Genomic DNA, 14742 nt, shown 5'->3' on the forward strand with positions numbered 1-14742 from the left:
CAAGGCCAGGCTGGACAGAGCCTTGGGCAACATGTGTGAGCCATCCCTGCCAATGGCAAGGGGATGGAAGTGGATGAACTTCAAAACCATTCAATGATCTATGACCTATGCTATTAACTTCACAGGACACCAGAGACGCGCTGAGCGGCCCTGGCACCTCCCAACACACTCTGGACCCCGATAACCAGGCTTTGTGTCACCAAGAAGCTGCTGGAGCAGAATAAAGGGCCAGAACAGAGCTGAGGGCAGTGACTGCAGCAGACACTGATCATCCTGCGGCACAGTCCCCTCCCAGCCCCACCATTCATTCCCAAAGCTTCACCTGAGCTGCAAACGTGCCCAGCACCACGGAGCAGAAGATGGGGTTGCGGTAAATGGCCTCGAAGACGTTCCTCTCGCCGTGGATCTTGCGGGCATTGATCTCGTTGAACAACTGCATCATGACAAAGGTGTTGAAGACGATGGTGTAGTGCTCGGTGGGCGGGGAGTGCAGCGGGGCATTGCGGCCGCTGTCGATGTCAAAAAACCTCTCCCCTAAGCAGACAAGTGGGATTGGGGAGGGGATGGGGAAGGACAGAGAAGAGAGAAGGTGAGATCCTGGCTCCTCACTTCCACTTCGCACTGCGGGAGGTGGAATTAGGATCCCAGGCTCTTGCTGATAATCCCTTGACCCAGTTGGAGTCCCCCGGTGCTAGCTCCAATGAATGCTTAAAGATGTTGAAAAGCTGCTTCCCCGGCTCTAGAACTAAACCCCCTCTTCCTTATTACCCTCCTGCTTCCCATCTGCTATTGTTAAGCCTTCCAGTACCTAAAGGGGCTACAAAAAAGCTCAAGAGGAGCTTTAGACAAGGGTTTGTAGGGACAGGCCAAGGGGAATGGCTTTAACCTGCCAGAGGGGAGACTGAGATGAGCTCGTAGGCAGAAGCTCTTCCCTGTGAGGGTGCTGAGGCGCTGGCACAGGGTGCCCAGAGAAGCTGTGGCTGCCCCATCCCTGGCAGTGTTCAAGGCCAGGTTGGACACAGGGGCTTGGAGCAAGCTGCTCTAGTGGGAGGTGTCCCTGCCTGTAGCAGGGGTTGGAGCTGGAAGAGCTTTAAGGTCCTTTGCAGCCCAAACCATTCCATGGTTCTATGATTAAATAAGCTCTGTCCTGGCCAACACAAGTTCACCGAGTGACAATGAAGAACAAGAGACGCAGGGCTGGGACTTCTGCCCCTTTGTCACCACCCTCCTGTTTGTTGGGGCCTCAAAGCTCACCTGCAAAGAGCAGCGTGAAGATGATGGCGAGCTGGTACACAGCGTGCCCCAGGATGTTCTTCATCATGGTGCGGGAGATGAGCGGCTTGTTGCGGCCATAGGGCTTGCGCAGCAGCAGGGACTCACATGGGGGCTCTGTGGCCAGGGCTAAGGAGGCGAAGGTGTCCATGATCAGGTTCACCCACAGCATCTGGACAGCCTTCAGGGGCGAGTCCTGCGGAGAGAATGGGGGGGGAAGAACACATCACACCACCAAGACCACCCTCTTCTCCCTCCTCATGTCGCAGGAGCCTCCACTCTCCTCCCATCAAGCCCAGCACCCCCTTACCTGCGTGATGCAGGCCCCCGTGAAGGCCACGATGACGGCCACCACGTTCACGGTCAGCTGGAACTGCAAGAACTTGGAGATGCTGTCGTAGACGTTGCGGCCCCACATCACCGCCTTGACGATGCTGGTGAAGTTGTCATCCGTCAGGATGATGTCCGAAGCCTCCTTCGCCACGTCCGTGCCTGCGATGCCCTTGAGGAGCAGGGAGAAAGCAACAGGGTGAGTCACGGAGCAAGCTCCATGCTTGGCATCCGCCTGGCTCCGCTTCTTCCCAAGAGAGAAATCCACCAGAGCCCGAGGAGCCGGAGCCCAGCCTGTGTTTGACAGCGAGTTCTACCACAGCACTCGGTGTGCAGAGGCTCCTTAGCAGCGAAGCCTTCAAGAACAGACATGGGCTCTGGGTCAGTGCTGCTTTTCAGCCCCACATTGGCCACGTTTGTTCGGCGGGAGCTGAGCTCGCTGCTTTTCTCCCCGCTGGCACACAGAGGCGCTCGCTTTGCAGTGATTGAATGCACTGAGGCTCGTAAGGAGCCGGCTCTGTCTCAGGCAGGGACACCCAGGCTGCTGCTGCAGGGTGTGAGCTTCAGATGCAGCTGGACAGAGCTGTCCCCTCTGCTCCCCACTCTCTGGAGGTCCAGCACTTAGCCCCCAGCAAAGCCCAGTGCCTGGCCCCATGGCAGGGCTGCTCCTGCACATGAGGAGCCTGGGTGAAGAACTGCAGGGATGACTTACTGGGTGAGTTACTGACCCCACAGCTCAGCCATCAGGGCCAGGCAGGTCCCTGCAAGTACCAGGGCACCTTTAGCTTGATGTGGTCCCTGCAGCTGGGACAGAGGAGCCCAGCCATAAGGCAGCATCCCACTGATTGCTTCTCATCAATCTTTTGCTATGAATTTAATGAGAATTAAACCAAGCCTCCAAAATCAAGTTTCACTAATCCAGAAATATGAGAATAACCAAGTGTGCCATTAGTTCTGCACCCAAAGAGAGTGGGAAACCCACTGCCCATCCGTACCATAGCAAACCCAACATCAGCTTTCTTCAGAGCTGGGCCATCGTTGGTCCCATCCCCGGTCACAGCCACCACCTGCCTCTGGTCACCAATGGTGCTGTCGATGATACCTGGAACAGAGACAAGCAGTTGAGAGGAAACTAAGCCCCAAGGGCAGGGTCCAGGCTGCAAAAGTCCCCGTGCCAAGCAGGATGAGACACTGTGAGGGACCAGCTCACCTTTCACCAGCGTGTGCTTATCTGTTGGGGAGGAGCGCGCCAGCACACGCAGCTTGGGCCAGATCTTGTCCAACTGCTCCTGTTCCACCTGCAGGACAAAGCAGGTGTGAGAAAGGGCAGGAGCCCCCCTGGAACCTTCTGCCTCACTTGGAGCACTGTGTGCAGTTCTGGTGTCCTCATGTAAGGACATGGAGCTGTTGGAGCAAGTTCGGAGGAGGCCACGAGGATGGACCTCAGAGCAGCTTCCAGTGTTGGAAGGGGGCTACAAGGATGCTGGAGAGGGACCTGCATCAGGGACTGTAGTGATAGGACAAGGGATGATGGGTTCAAACTGAAACAGGGGAAGTTCAGGTTGGAGATAAGGAAGAAGTTCTTTGGGGGTGGAGAGGCCCTGGCACAGGTTACCCAAAGAAGTGGTAAATGCTTCATCCCTGGCAGCGTTCAAGGCTAGGCTGGACAGAGCTTTGGGTGACATGGCCTAGTGTGAGGTGTCCTTGCCCATGGCAGGCAGCTGGAACTGGGTGATCTTAAGGTCCTTTCCAGCCCAAACCATTCCGTGATGCTACAAGACAGAGCCTCCACCTCCAAGCACCCGAACGGTGCAGTTGCACTGGGTACAGATGCCAGCAAGCAGAGGGACCAGCTGCATTTACCCATAGATAAGAGGAACACCGACACCCCCCCTCCCCGCAGAGCAGGCCCTGGGGCTGCCCTCCCACCTCTCCCTTCTCGTTGCGGATGAGCCGGTTGAACTCCTTCCCCTCCAGGCACAAGAAGTCCTCCCCTGGCAGCAGGATGCCACACTTGGTGGCGATGGCACGGGCGGTGTTGATGTTGTCCCCAGTCACCATCCGGACAGTGATGCCGGCACGCTGGCACTTCAGGATTGCATCTGGCACCTGGGGGACAAGGACAGATGGGTCTGGATGCTCAAAGTATCCCCAGAAACAGGCAGCTCCTCTCCCATCCTCCCTAAAAGGACCTGGAAAGGGCCCTGGTGGGGTCAGGAACCTGCCTCCACCCAGAGCTCAGTGCTCACACTGTGGATGTGATGCTGAACCAAAAATCCCCCTCCAGCACCAGCACAAGCAGCAAGGGAAAGCCACCAGGGACTGGAGAAGATGCCTGCCCTGCTCCCAGCCTCATGTGTGTGTCCAGAGCAGCTCCTCCAGCACAGACAACACGAGAACTTCCAGCCCCAAGGGGAAGGCAACCACGCTGCCTCCCCCCCATCACGCTGCGGTGCTGGGCGCCAGGGCTTGGCCAGGCGATCCATCAAAACGGGGGCACTTGAGCCACCCTGCTCCAGCAGCACTAATGGGTTTAGCCATTACAGAGCGGTGGGGGAAGAGGATATTAGTGAGAAATTAGCAAATCGAATCAGTGGCCTCCAGAGCCGGTGCAGACGGGGCATCTGTAATGCAATTCCCAGCCCCAGATACTTGAACATCTAATCAGGAAAGATGCAAGCAAGGCGGGAGTGTGGGGGCAAGCTCCAAAATGTAATCAGGAGGCAGGTATTGGAGGGCTTATTGCATTAGCCCAGCTGCCTGCCCCGGCAGAGGCAGAGCTGCGAGGGAGGAACCAGCTGCATCAGCCCTGCATGGTGCCTCTCTGCACCTTTCAACTGATGTAGAACCCTAATGCACAGACCCCTGTTAGCAACAGGGGGGAAAGACTGGGCAGAACCACCCTGCCACCAGGTCATTCTGTGCAGGTAGGGGACAGAAACGCCTGCAGGATGGAGCTGGTAGCGTGGGGTACTTCAGAGATGGATGCAGAGGAGCCAGGGCAGAGGTGGGTTCGGTACCTCTGGCCGCACAGGGTCCTCTATCCCCACCACAGCAATGCAGGTGAGGTCGGACAGGATCTCGTTCTCGCTGTCCCAGTCGGGCTCGGCGTCGGCAGGGAAGTCCCGGAACGCCAGGCAGATGGTGCGCAGGCCGTGGCAGGCCATGGGCTCAATCACCTTCTTCACCATCTCATCCCGGTCCTTCACCTTGAACGCCCGGGGGTCACCGTTCTTGTCCAGGATCTTGGTGCACCTAACGCAGGAGCGGGATGGAGGGTGAGGGAGGAGCACATGCTGCCAGCATCTGCTCCCCCGGTCACCCAGGTTCCCCATCCCTTTCCCAAAGTCACCCTAAAAGAGTTAAACACATCGCACAGCGGCACCTCCTTGCTCCAGAACTGGGCACCCTTCACCCTGCAGCCCCCCCCACAAAACAGCTCCATGGGGCATCTCAGCCTAAAGCCCATGGGATGGGGAGAGGACCAGCGTGCTGAAGGAGGATGGTTACTTGCGGAGGATGATCTCGGAGGCTCCTTTGCTGTACATGCGGAAGCCGCCGTTGCTGTTCTTCAGGACCGTGCTCATGGACTTGCGCACCGAGTTGAAGGTGTAGACCTTGTAGAGCTTCTCCTCTGGCACCTCGTTCCGCACAGCCTGGTAATCCTGCTTCAGGTCCAGCACGAAACCCAGCAGGGCACACTCGGTTTTGTTCCCCACTTGCCGGGGTAGCCCCCCTTCCTTCTCGGGTGGCTGGAGGGGAGGAAGGAAAGGAAACGCAATGTCAAACCTGGATACAGCAGGATGGGAGCTGCAGGCGGGAAGCCCAGCATGCAAGGCTGCGGTTCTCCAGCTCACCAGGATCTTGGATGTGTAAGCTGAGTTGATGGAGACACCGTTGACGATGAGGTCCAGGATCTTGGGCAGGATGGCTTCGGGATCAGGAATCTGGCGGTAGTGGGTATCCCCCACGTAAGCCTGCACCACCGTCATGCGGTTCATGGTGAGCGTGCCCGTCTTGTCCGAGCAGATGGCGGTGGCATTGCCCATGGTCTCACACGCATCCAAGTGCCTCACCAGGTTGTTGTCCTTCATCATTTTCTGCAACAGGCACCACAACCAGGCGAGTCAGAGCCCAAAGCCTTGAATCCCCTCATCATACCCATGGCGACCCCACTGCACCGCGGTCTCACCTTCACAGAGTAGGCCAAGGAGATGGTGACTGCCAACGGGAGCCCTTCAGGCACAGCCACCACCAACACGGTGACACCGATGATGAAGAACTTGACGAAGTACTGGATGTAAATGGGGGTGCACTCTGCCAGCCAGGGCCGCCGCTGCACCCCAAACGTGTCGATCACGAAGTACAGCACCAAGATGATGACCGTGATGGCTGACATGATCAGCCCTGGGGGAAGAAGAGGCAGAGGAGGAGGTGAGGGGATGCTGGGCAAGGGGACAGCAAGGAGACAGCCCATGGAGGGCCACTTACCCGCCTTCCCAATCTGGACTGCCAAGCGTGTGAGCTTCCCTTGCAGCACAGACTTCTCTTTCTTAGGCACCTTCACCTTCTTCTTCTCCTTCTCCTCATTTTCCACCCCTTCCTGGCTCTTCAGGGGCTGGATCTCTAAGGCCACACCATCCTGAGTTTTAGCTACAGCCCAAGGTAAAACAAGACACCACGTGTGAATAGGAGAGAGACCAGGAAAACCTCTGGGACACCACTGAGAAGAATGGTGGTGAGAGAGAGAAAACCCAGAACAAGAACCATTCCCGAAGACACACGCATCCGAGCACATGGAAACCTCCTGTCCCAGGGCCCTGCCTCTTCCCTATGGGGCAGTTTTCTGTTATCTACCCCAACCCTATGGATAAAGGATCCTCAGAGCTGACACTGGCACCGGTCACACCTCTAAGGCAGCACTGCAAGAAACCCTCTGGCCAGGGTCTGGGGTGGAAGCAGGTCTCTTTTAGCCTCCCCTATGGCTGCTTTGCACTGTGCAGCAGATGGGGAGCCTTTTGGGCTGACCCCAGAGAGCCTCCAGTGCTCCCAGGCTCCTGAGGAGCATCCCCAGTCCCTCCCAGTGCCACCTGTGGGCAGCTCAGCAGCAATCACCTGCCAGGGGAGTGACAGAGGGGGTGAGATGGAGGGAGACGGTTAGCCATTGGGATGGAGGTTGAAGAGGAGTGAGCCAGCTCCTTGGATCCCAGCCCTGTGCCATCCATCACATCTTTAGGACCCGGGATAGCCAGGCTTTCAGCGGCTATCATGGCCTGGTCCAACTGAAGGCCTGCACCAGGAGCCCCAGCTCAGCTGGAAGCTTCGGAGAGGGATGGGAAGAGGGTGGGACCCCCCCCCAAAAGCTGCCTGCAGGCCCCCCAGGACCTGTCCCTTCCTGGCTGCTGCTGGAGCCAGCCTGGTAGCTCCCAGCAGCTCCACATCGGACACCTCCACGGTTACAACAGACCCGACACGGACAGAACAAGCACCCGGACACAGTCTGACGGGAAGGAGGGAAACTCAAACTGCTGAGAGGAGAGAGAAAGAAAGAGAGAGGTGGAGAGAGAGGTGCAGGGATGGGCTTCCTCCACAGCCTGCAAAGAACAGTGTGAGAAACACTGGCGAGGAGACGCTCACGGAGTCGAGGCCATGGGAGGAGAGGGTACAACCGTCACGTTGGCCAGGCCCCATGGGACGTCAGCCCACGCACAGCAGCAGGGGACCCACATCTCTGCCCCCACCACAAGCCCTGCAAAGGGACAGCCTCCGAGGGGCACTGCCAGGCTCATGTCAACATGGATAATAAAGGGATGCTCTGTCGGTGGTCCAGGCTGCTGCAAGAGCCCTGTCCTTCCTGCACAAGAGCTTTGCCCTAGGCAGGGCAACGTGGCCATGGGGAAAGCCAGCCAGCCCCATCGCAGCTACACACAGCCCTAGGGTGGGTACCAGAGGGCACCGTGCTGGGGCCACTGGCCACGGGACTGCTGCACCCTCTCCCAGGACAACGAGGCGAGAGTCCCGCCGGAGCAGCAAAGAGCACAGACTGATGAGAAGAAAGAAGGAAGGAAGGAAGGAGGAATGCTCAGTAGTTAGTGTGGTGCTGGTTCAAAGGATGGAGAGGCTGGTTACCTTTGTTGCGGTTTTCGGGGGCTCCGCTTTTTTTACCTGTTCAAAGAGAGAAAGGGTGGAGGGCTCAGCACATGGACCCACGGCCATCATCCGGCTGCTGGGACAGCCCAGGGCCAGCCCTGCTCCGAAGGGGCCGCACACGCTCTGGTGGGATCCATACACAGGGCTCAGCTCCCTGCTGGCACCGCACTCGGTCCATAGCTGGCGGCACTGGCAAGGCTCCGGAGCGCCCTGTGCTCCCTTAGGCACCCCATCCCTAAGGCTTCAGGCTTCCCCACCTGCAAAGCACCTCCTGCAACCCTCGGCAGTGCTTCCAAGTGTGCCCAGGGACGTCTCAGACCTTCGGGGAGAAGGAACCACGCAGCAGAGCTTGTTCTCTATGCAGCACGTGCCAGGCACTGTGCTCCCTACCTCCCGCTGCTGTGGGTGCAAGTGGATGCACACAGGAGGCATAGACTTGTCCCCTGCCATGGGCAGCACTACACCCCTAGCGAGGGGCTTTGCCCCAACATGTGTGATGGGCAAGGGGGTCCCATGTGTGCCTCTATACAACATGGGGCTCCTGCAGTTGAAGCAAGCCTGGAGTGACAAGGGGTTCACGCACTTCTCCCCATCATCCCTTGGCACCATGAAGGGGACAAGCTGGTGAAGCCCCTGCCCCACTTCACTCCCCAGCTGAGGGCTGCAAGGCACAGAGCTGGTTTGCTGTGGGGCTGAGCAAAGGCTGGGAAAGTACCAAGCCTGGGAGCCTCTGTTCCCGCACCAGCACCATTCCCACAGCTCATCCCTTACTCCCACCTCCAAGCTGGCAGCTAAACCCCAAGAGCTCCTCAGCTCCCAGTGCCAGCAATGGAAGGCAGCTGCCCGGCCTGGGCGAGCAGAGCTGCAGGAGCCCAGCACAGACACGGCCTGGAGCGGATCCGGATGCTTCCCCGCACCTGGCATCACATCCCGGGAAGGGCTCCCTGGTGCTGCTGCCAGCAGCTCCCTCCTGCCAGCTCCCCGCACCTCACGGCTGCTCCCAATGAGCACAGTGACACGGGGGAGAGCAGGAGCTCCCCAAGCCGATGCTGGCTTTAAAGCTGGCACAGAGCAGGGGAGTAAGCAGTGAGATGTGAGCACCGAGGCACCGACTCCCAGCACAGTGAGAAGCACCTCAGCCTGCCGGGCTGCTCCCCAACCCTCCTTCCCCTCTTGCCTCCATCACCAGGGAGCTCCGGGATGCCAGCAGAGATCGTCCCAAGGCTCTGGATGGGTTTCTATCACCCTATGGACAGCCAGGACTCACCTTCCCACCAAGGCTGCGCAATGAGCGCCGTGGGGCATCGCTCTAGGCCACTTGTCCCTCTGAGCATTGACCCCCCACCACATCCCACAGCTCCAGGCTGCGGCTGCTGGAGAAGAGACAGTTGGAGCCGTGTCCAAAGGAGCCGAGGTCTGGGTGCTTGGAGGCTTTCCTCAGGGAGCAGGGAGGGATCCCCCTGCACCTCCAGAGCTCACTGTACCTGCCTGGGCCATGGGCACTAACACGCACCCCACAGAGGTGGGGGCAGCCTGACACACAGCAGTGGATGCTTCCCAGGAAAGGGAGAAAGGCAAAAGGAGGGAAAGGGCAGGTTCAATGGATCTCCTTACCTTTCTTCACCTTCTTCTCCTCATCTCCTTCTCCTGCCCCCAGAAGAGTGAAGATGATTCCTGTCTGGGAGTTGATACCCACAGCAGTCACCACCATCCTGCCAGAGCCCTCCATCACATGGGTACCTGGCACAGAAGGGAGGCCGCGGTGAGACCGGACACCAGCACCACATCCCATCTCCTCCCCAACCCAGCACAAACCCCTCGCAGCTCCTCACCTGAGAGCAGCATGGGGTCTTTTTCCAGGGATTTCTTGACTTGGTCTGACTCCCCCGTCAGGGAGCTCTCGTCTATTTTCAGGTCATTGCCCTGGATCAGGATCCCGTCCGCTGGCAAGAGATCACCTAGGACAGGAGCAGAGAGGGGGTCAGCACAGCTCACCCTGCCCACCCCAGTACGGGAAGGATGCTCTGTGTATCAGCAAAAGGACTCAGAATTCAATCTCAGACCAAATCTAGGGAGGGGAGACGCAGCAGATGGGTATTCTAAGACAGATGGCTATTATAAGATGATATCCAGTAGGTCCAAAATCTTCCCTGATGTAGGAAAGCATTTGTTGGGAGGACTTCTGCTCAATCAGTGCTTCTCCCGTCTGGTTTGACTGAGTCAACAGCCCAAAGCCTCCTGATACATACAAACTGCTACACATTACATCAGCCAAGGAAGGCAAAAGGGAAAAGCTCTGTGTGAAAACGAAGACTGTGTTGGACCAATCTCCTTCCTGCCAGGAGCTGCATGGGATGAGCATTCCCCCTGGTAAGCAAGGAGCAGGACCTAGTTTAGCCCAACATCTCCTTCCTAAGGAATGGTTCACCAACAAGGACAGGAATCCTTTCTGCATCCAACAGGTCACTAAACCAACCCAATGTTGTGTGCAGAGCCTGGCTGAGCTCCAGCACCTCCCCAGGAGCATCTCCCATTGCTCCTGGCCATGGGATGCTGCGGAATAGAACCACTGGAGGAGGCAACACTTCCCCTCAAGGCAAAAAGGGCTGGCAAAGCAGAGAGGAGGAAGCCCCAGGCTCCAAAGCAGAGGGGCAGCCCCTATGCATCCCCACTCACCGTACTTGATCTGCGCGATGTCTCCCACCACGATCTCCGCCACCGGGATCTGGATCACCTGCCCCTTGCGAATGACCGTGAACTTCTGCTCCTGCTCGATGCGGCTCTGGAGGCCCCGGAACTGCTTCTCCTTGCTCCAGTCATTGAAAGCCGTCACCAGCACCACGATGATCACCGAGAACAGGATGGCTGCCCCCTCGATCCAGCCGGCCTGCGACTCGCCCTCGTCCTCCACGCCGCCCGCAGACTGGCCACACACTGCAGGCGGAGGAGAAACCCTGTTTGTACCCGCTCCCCACTGAGTGACACATGAATAGAGACAATCACTCCTCCCTGAGCTGCTCCAAGGGCTTCCCCTGCTCCCAGCAGAGGGGTTTTACCTCCCTGGAGGCATCTGATTCCTTTCAGTGTTCTCCTTCCTACTACTCATTTTTGGCAGAGGTTGGGCTGAAAGAGCCAAGACAACCAGCTTCTATTCCCAGTTGGAGCACCCAGGCCTCCCTCTGCTCCCTGACCCTTGGGTGAGTCACCATCTTCCTGCACCTCCGGATACTTGCTCCTGCTCACCTCCTCCAGCACCGGGAAGGAGAAACTTATCCAACACCACTGCCCAACCACCACATGTGGGGTGTCGTAGTTGGAGCTACCAGGGGACAGCCAGCATGGTCCCTCTATGTCCAAAGCAAAAGGGAAGCCCCATGGACTTGGGAGGCCACTGGACCAGATGGGCTCTTGCTCTTTGAGCATCTTCTGAGAGAGCAGCAAGGAATAGCTCTGAGCTGTGCCATGGTGCTGGCTATGCCCAGACACATCCATCAATGCAGGTGCCTGGATGGCAAGGATCCCAAGGATGAGCAGAAGTAGCTCCCAGCTCCATCTGCACTACACTGACCCACATGATGGCCTGCCAGAGACAGCATCCATCCCAAAGCCCTGCTCCTGCACGGCAGCTGAAGCAGGTCCCCCCCACCAGTCCCACCACCACCACAGGGGACTCACGTTCATTGTCACCACCCGGCGGGTGGTAGAAGGACAGCCCCAAGGAGACTATGGCTGCGATTTCCAAGATGATGAGCGTGACGTCCTGGAGCGCTTCCCACACTAACTGCAGGAACGTCTTGGCCTTTTTGGGAGGAATGAAGTTCTGCCCGAAGACCTGCCGCCTCTTCTCCAGGTCAGTTGGGTTCCCAGACAAGCCTGGAGAGAGGAGGGACGGAGATGGGAACAAAACCCCAATGTGAGGAGCAGCACCCTGCCTGCACAGGGGCACGGGGAGCAGGCAGAGGGGATGCAAGAGCTTGGCTCCTGTCCCTCCATGGGGCAGGGAGCACGCAGGGACCGCGATGGGGCAGGATGAGCCGCCTCTCGCCGGTGCTGCAGCCGCACCGAGAGCCCGAGTGCCGGTTAACGCCAGTTGGCACTGCCCGCCTTGTTTACAGGCGGCATCAAATTAGCCGTAAATCTGGCACCGCGAGCGGTGCTCGGAGCCGCCGGAGCCACCTGATCCCTCTTCTCCTGCCAGCTCTGAGCAGCCACCGCTCCGGAGGCCGGCTCGGCGCAGCGGGAGAGTCTCCGAGCTCAGCCCAGCCCTATGGACATGGGAAAGGGGGGGGGAAAGCGGGCAAAAAGGGGGCAAAAAGGGGGCAAAAAGGGGGCAAAAAGGGGGCAAAAAGGGGGCAAAAAGGGGGCAAAAAGGGGGCAAAAAGGGGGCAAAAAGGGGGCAAAAAGGGGGCAAAAAGGGGGCAAAAAGGGGGCAAAAAGGGGGCAAAAAGGGGGCAAAAAGGGGGCAAAAGCAGCCTTCACTCTTTTCCTGCTAGCTCCAAGGAGCAGTCACTCTGACGACCGACCTGGTGCAATGGGAAAGTCTCTGAGCTCAGCTGAGTGCTATGAGCATGGTGCAAAAGGGGGGCAAGAGGGGGGCAAAAGGGGGGCACAGGAGCCTTCCCATCCCAGGGCATGGGCCAGCAATCGGAGACAGTTTGTTCTGGTCATCCCCTGCATTTAAAAGCCATTAAAAAGTCAATGGGGTCCCAGGTGAGAACAGCCCCCCCCCCCATGCCTAGCACCACCTTAACCAAGCCCTGCACCAAGCCCCCCCAGCTGTCTCCACCTTAAGATGGCCCATGGGGCTGCTGCCAGCTCCCGAGATGCACCGGGCAGGCAGCAGCAACACTGGCCCTGGATGCATCCCTGTGCCTGGAGCAGCCTGGCAGCGATGCCCTCCCGGGAGGACCAATTCCTCCTGCTTGGGACAGCTCTACCATCCCATCCAGAAGGAAGCATCAGGATGAATCCCTTTCCCCTTCCACGCACCCCACCTTCTGCTGAGACTACACCCCGGCTGCAGGGAGGGGATGCGCTGGAGCAGCGCCCGGTCCCCACCCAGCCGTGACGAGGCAGCAGGATCCTGGGATCTCCCAGCCCCGATTCTCACCCATCCCAAGGTCTGCAGCCGGATGGATGGATGGAAAATGTGGCTAACTGCTGTGGGTTGACTCAGCGCCAGGGCTGGGGAGGCACCGCGTGCGCCGGGCACACACGTGCTCCCGCACGAGGATGCGGGATGCTGCCACAGGGCATGGAAGGTTGCACACGTGGCTCCTTCCAAAGCCTATGTCCCATCCATAGGCATGACCCCAGAGCTCCCACACCCTCCTGGGGCAGGTTGGGAGGTGCTGGGGTTTCCAATTCACCTATTGCAAAGAGCAGATGCCATGGGCACCATGGCTCCAGGTTGCCAGCAAGTCCCTCCCAACCGGGGCCACTGCAGGGGCTGGGGGGACCCGGTTAGTGGGGATGTGGATGGGAAGCTTTGGATGGAGGCCACAAGGGACAGCAGGAGAACACCCCCCTGCATCAGAGACCTTGCAGGCTGGGAAAGCTGCTTTTGGGTGGCAAAACCTTCACCCTTCACATCATGAACACTGGCACAGGGTGCTCAGAGAAGCTGTGGCTGCCCCATCCCTGGCAGTGTTCAAGGCCAGGTTGGACACAGGGGCTTGGAGCAAGCTGCTCTAGTGGAAGGGGTCCCTGCCTGTGGGACTGGATAAGCTTTAAGGTCCCTTCCAACCCAAACCATTCCGTGGTTCTCTGATTCTATGACTTCCTAGGGGGAATTCACACACAGATCCCACCCTGCACACGCCAAGATGTGGCTGGTGTTCCCCACGTTCCATGTCATCCTCTAAACCCCAGCTGGGGCATCCCACCTGCACACACACCCCAAGCTCTCCAGAGCCAGTGGATCCCACTCCCTACCTCCCCAGGGATGCATCGAGGCAGGGACATGCTCCAGCCTGCAGCTTCCAACCTTGCTGGGGTTTCCCTGGGTGTCTCACCCTAGAGACACAGCTGGAGCCGAACACCTCACTCCGATGGGATCAGGTGGAGGTGACTCAGGCCTCAAAATCCCTTCCTAAAAACCCCAGCTTATAGGAAATCCCCTTTCTTCGCTCTCAGTGCTCAACAGGACGGCGTTTGGGACACACAGCAAAGCTCCAGAGGCAGGGATGCGCTGGGGGCACCAGACACAGCGACACGCATCATTGCCTGGAAGCAGCGCCCGGATCCAGGGGCAGCCCTGCCACAGGGCCACGGCCGAGCCTTTCGGGTCCTCTCCCTTCCCTCCCCTCTCCTCCCAGTCCCAAGGATCCCGCTCCCACTTTGGCAAAGCCAAGCACATTGTTTTGTGACCTGGACTTGGTATTTCCACCGGGACTCCCCCCCCTTCTCTAATGACATCCCGATATTGTCTCTCCTTCCCGGTCCCGCTCACAGCTGGGAAACACGCTAATCCCCAGCTTACAGCGCTAAGAATAACACCGAGTTCTCAGCGCCGAGGCACAGCCACAGCCCCCAGCCCACACAGCGCCCTGGGGCCGCATCCTGTTCCCAAGCCCAGGTAAGCAGGGGCTCTCTCCCCCTCTTTTAATGCCAAGGAAGGGGTGCAAAGACACCCACAGCCACCCAGTGCCTGCCCTTGCTCACTGGTAAGGGATGATGAGCTCCACACAGCCCTTTCTACCTTCACACTCTCCTTCACCCCCACCACACACAGCCCTCCATTAGCACTAAGATTATATAGGGGAACGGCTGGTACTGACCTGGGGGGCAGCAGCAGAGAGGAGCTCCCACACATCCCTCTTATGCCCCATCAGCTCCTCGCCCCTGCCTGCATCCCACCTCCCAGGGGATGCAGGGCTCCAGGCTATGCCTCAAGGGATCCCTAGGGAAGATGCTTCACTTCTTTTGCCTCCTTCTCTGCCTTAAGTGATCATTCCATTTGGATGCAGGGAGCCACCTCCCACAAGGCTT

At 58.6% G+C, this 14742-nt stretch overlaps 1 protein-coding gene across 6 annotated transcripts in view; it reads right to left on the reverse strand.

Annotated features, from left to right (window-relative positions):
* ATP2B4 (ATPase plasma membrane Ca2+ transporting 4) overlaps positions 1–14742 on the reverse strand; it is a 44193-nt gene that overhangs the window by 11517 nt on the left and 17934 nt on the right. For 4 of the 6 annotated variants that reach the window (XM_057400788.1, XM_057400793.1, XM_057400789.1 and 1 more), the window contains exons 3-18: positions 11428–11625; positions 10429–10686; positions 9585–9710; positions 9367–9492; positions 7732–7767; positions 6094–6255; positions 5795–6009; positions 5460–5702; positions 5113–5354; positions 4623–4857; positions 3532–3711; positions 2813–2900; positions 2598–2704; positions 1583–1774; positions 1255–1468; positions 323–534 (exon numbers count right to left, since the gene is read on the reverse strand). In XM_057400788.1, coding sequence (XP_057256771.1) covers positions 323–534; positions 1255–1468; positions 1583–1774; positions 2598–2704; positions 2813–2900; positions 3532–3711; positions 4623–4857; positions 5113–5354; positions 5460–5702; positions 5795–6009; positions 6094–6255; positions 7732–7767; positions 9367–9492; positions 9585–9710; positions 10429–10686; positions 11428–11625 — 2834 coding nt within the window. The remainder of the gene's footprint in view (positions 1–322; positions 535–1254; positions 1469–1582; positions 1775–2597; positions 2705–2812; positions 2901–3531; positions 3712–4622; positions 4858–5112; positions 5355–5459; positions 5703–5794; positions 6010–6093; positions 6256–7731; positions 7768–9366; positions 9493–9584; positions 9711–10428; positions 10687–11427; positions 11626–14742) is intronic. The other 2 variants (XM_057400790.1, XM_057400792.1) reach the window with 1 other exon arrangement.

This window comes from Pezoporus wallicus, unplaced genomic scaffold (genome assembly GCF_028554395.1).
Source record: "Pezoporus wallicus isolate ANWC-B61680 ecotype Strahan unplaced genomic scaffold, APGP_CSIRO_Pwel_v1 scaffold_7736, whole genome shotgun sequence".
NCBI lineage: Eukaryota > Metazoa > Chordata > Aves > Psittaciformes > Psittacidae > Pezoporus > Pezoporus wallicus.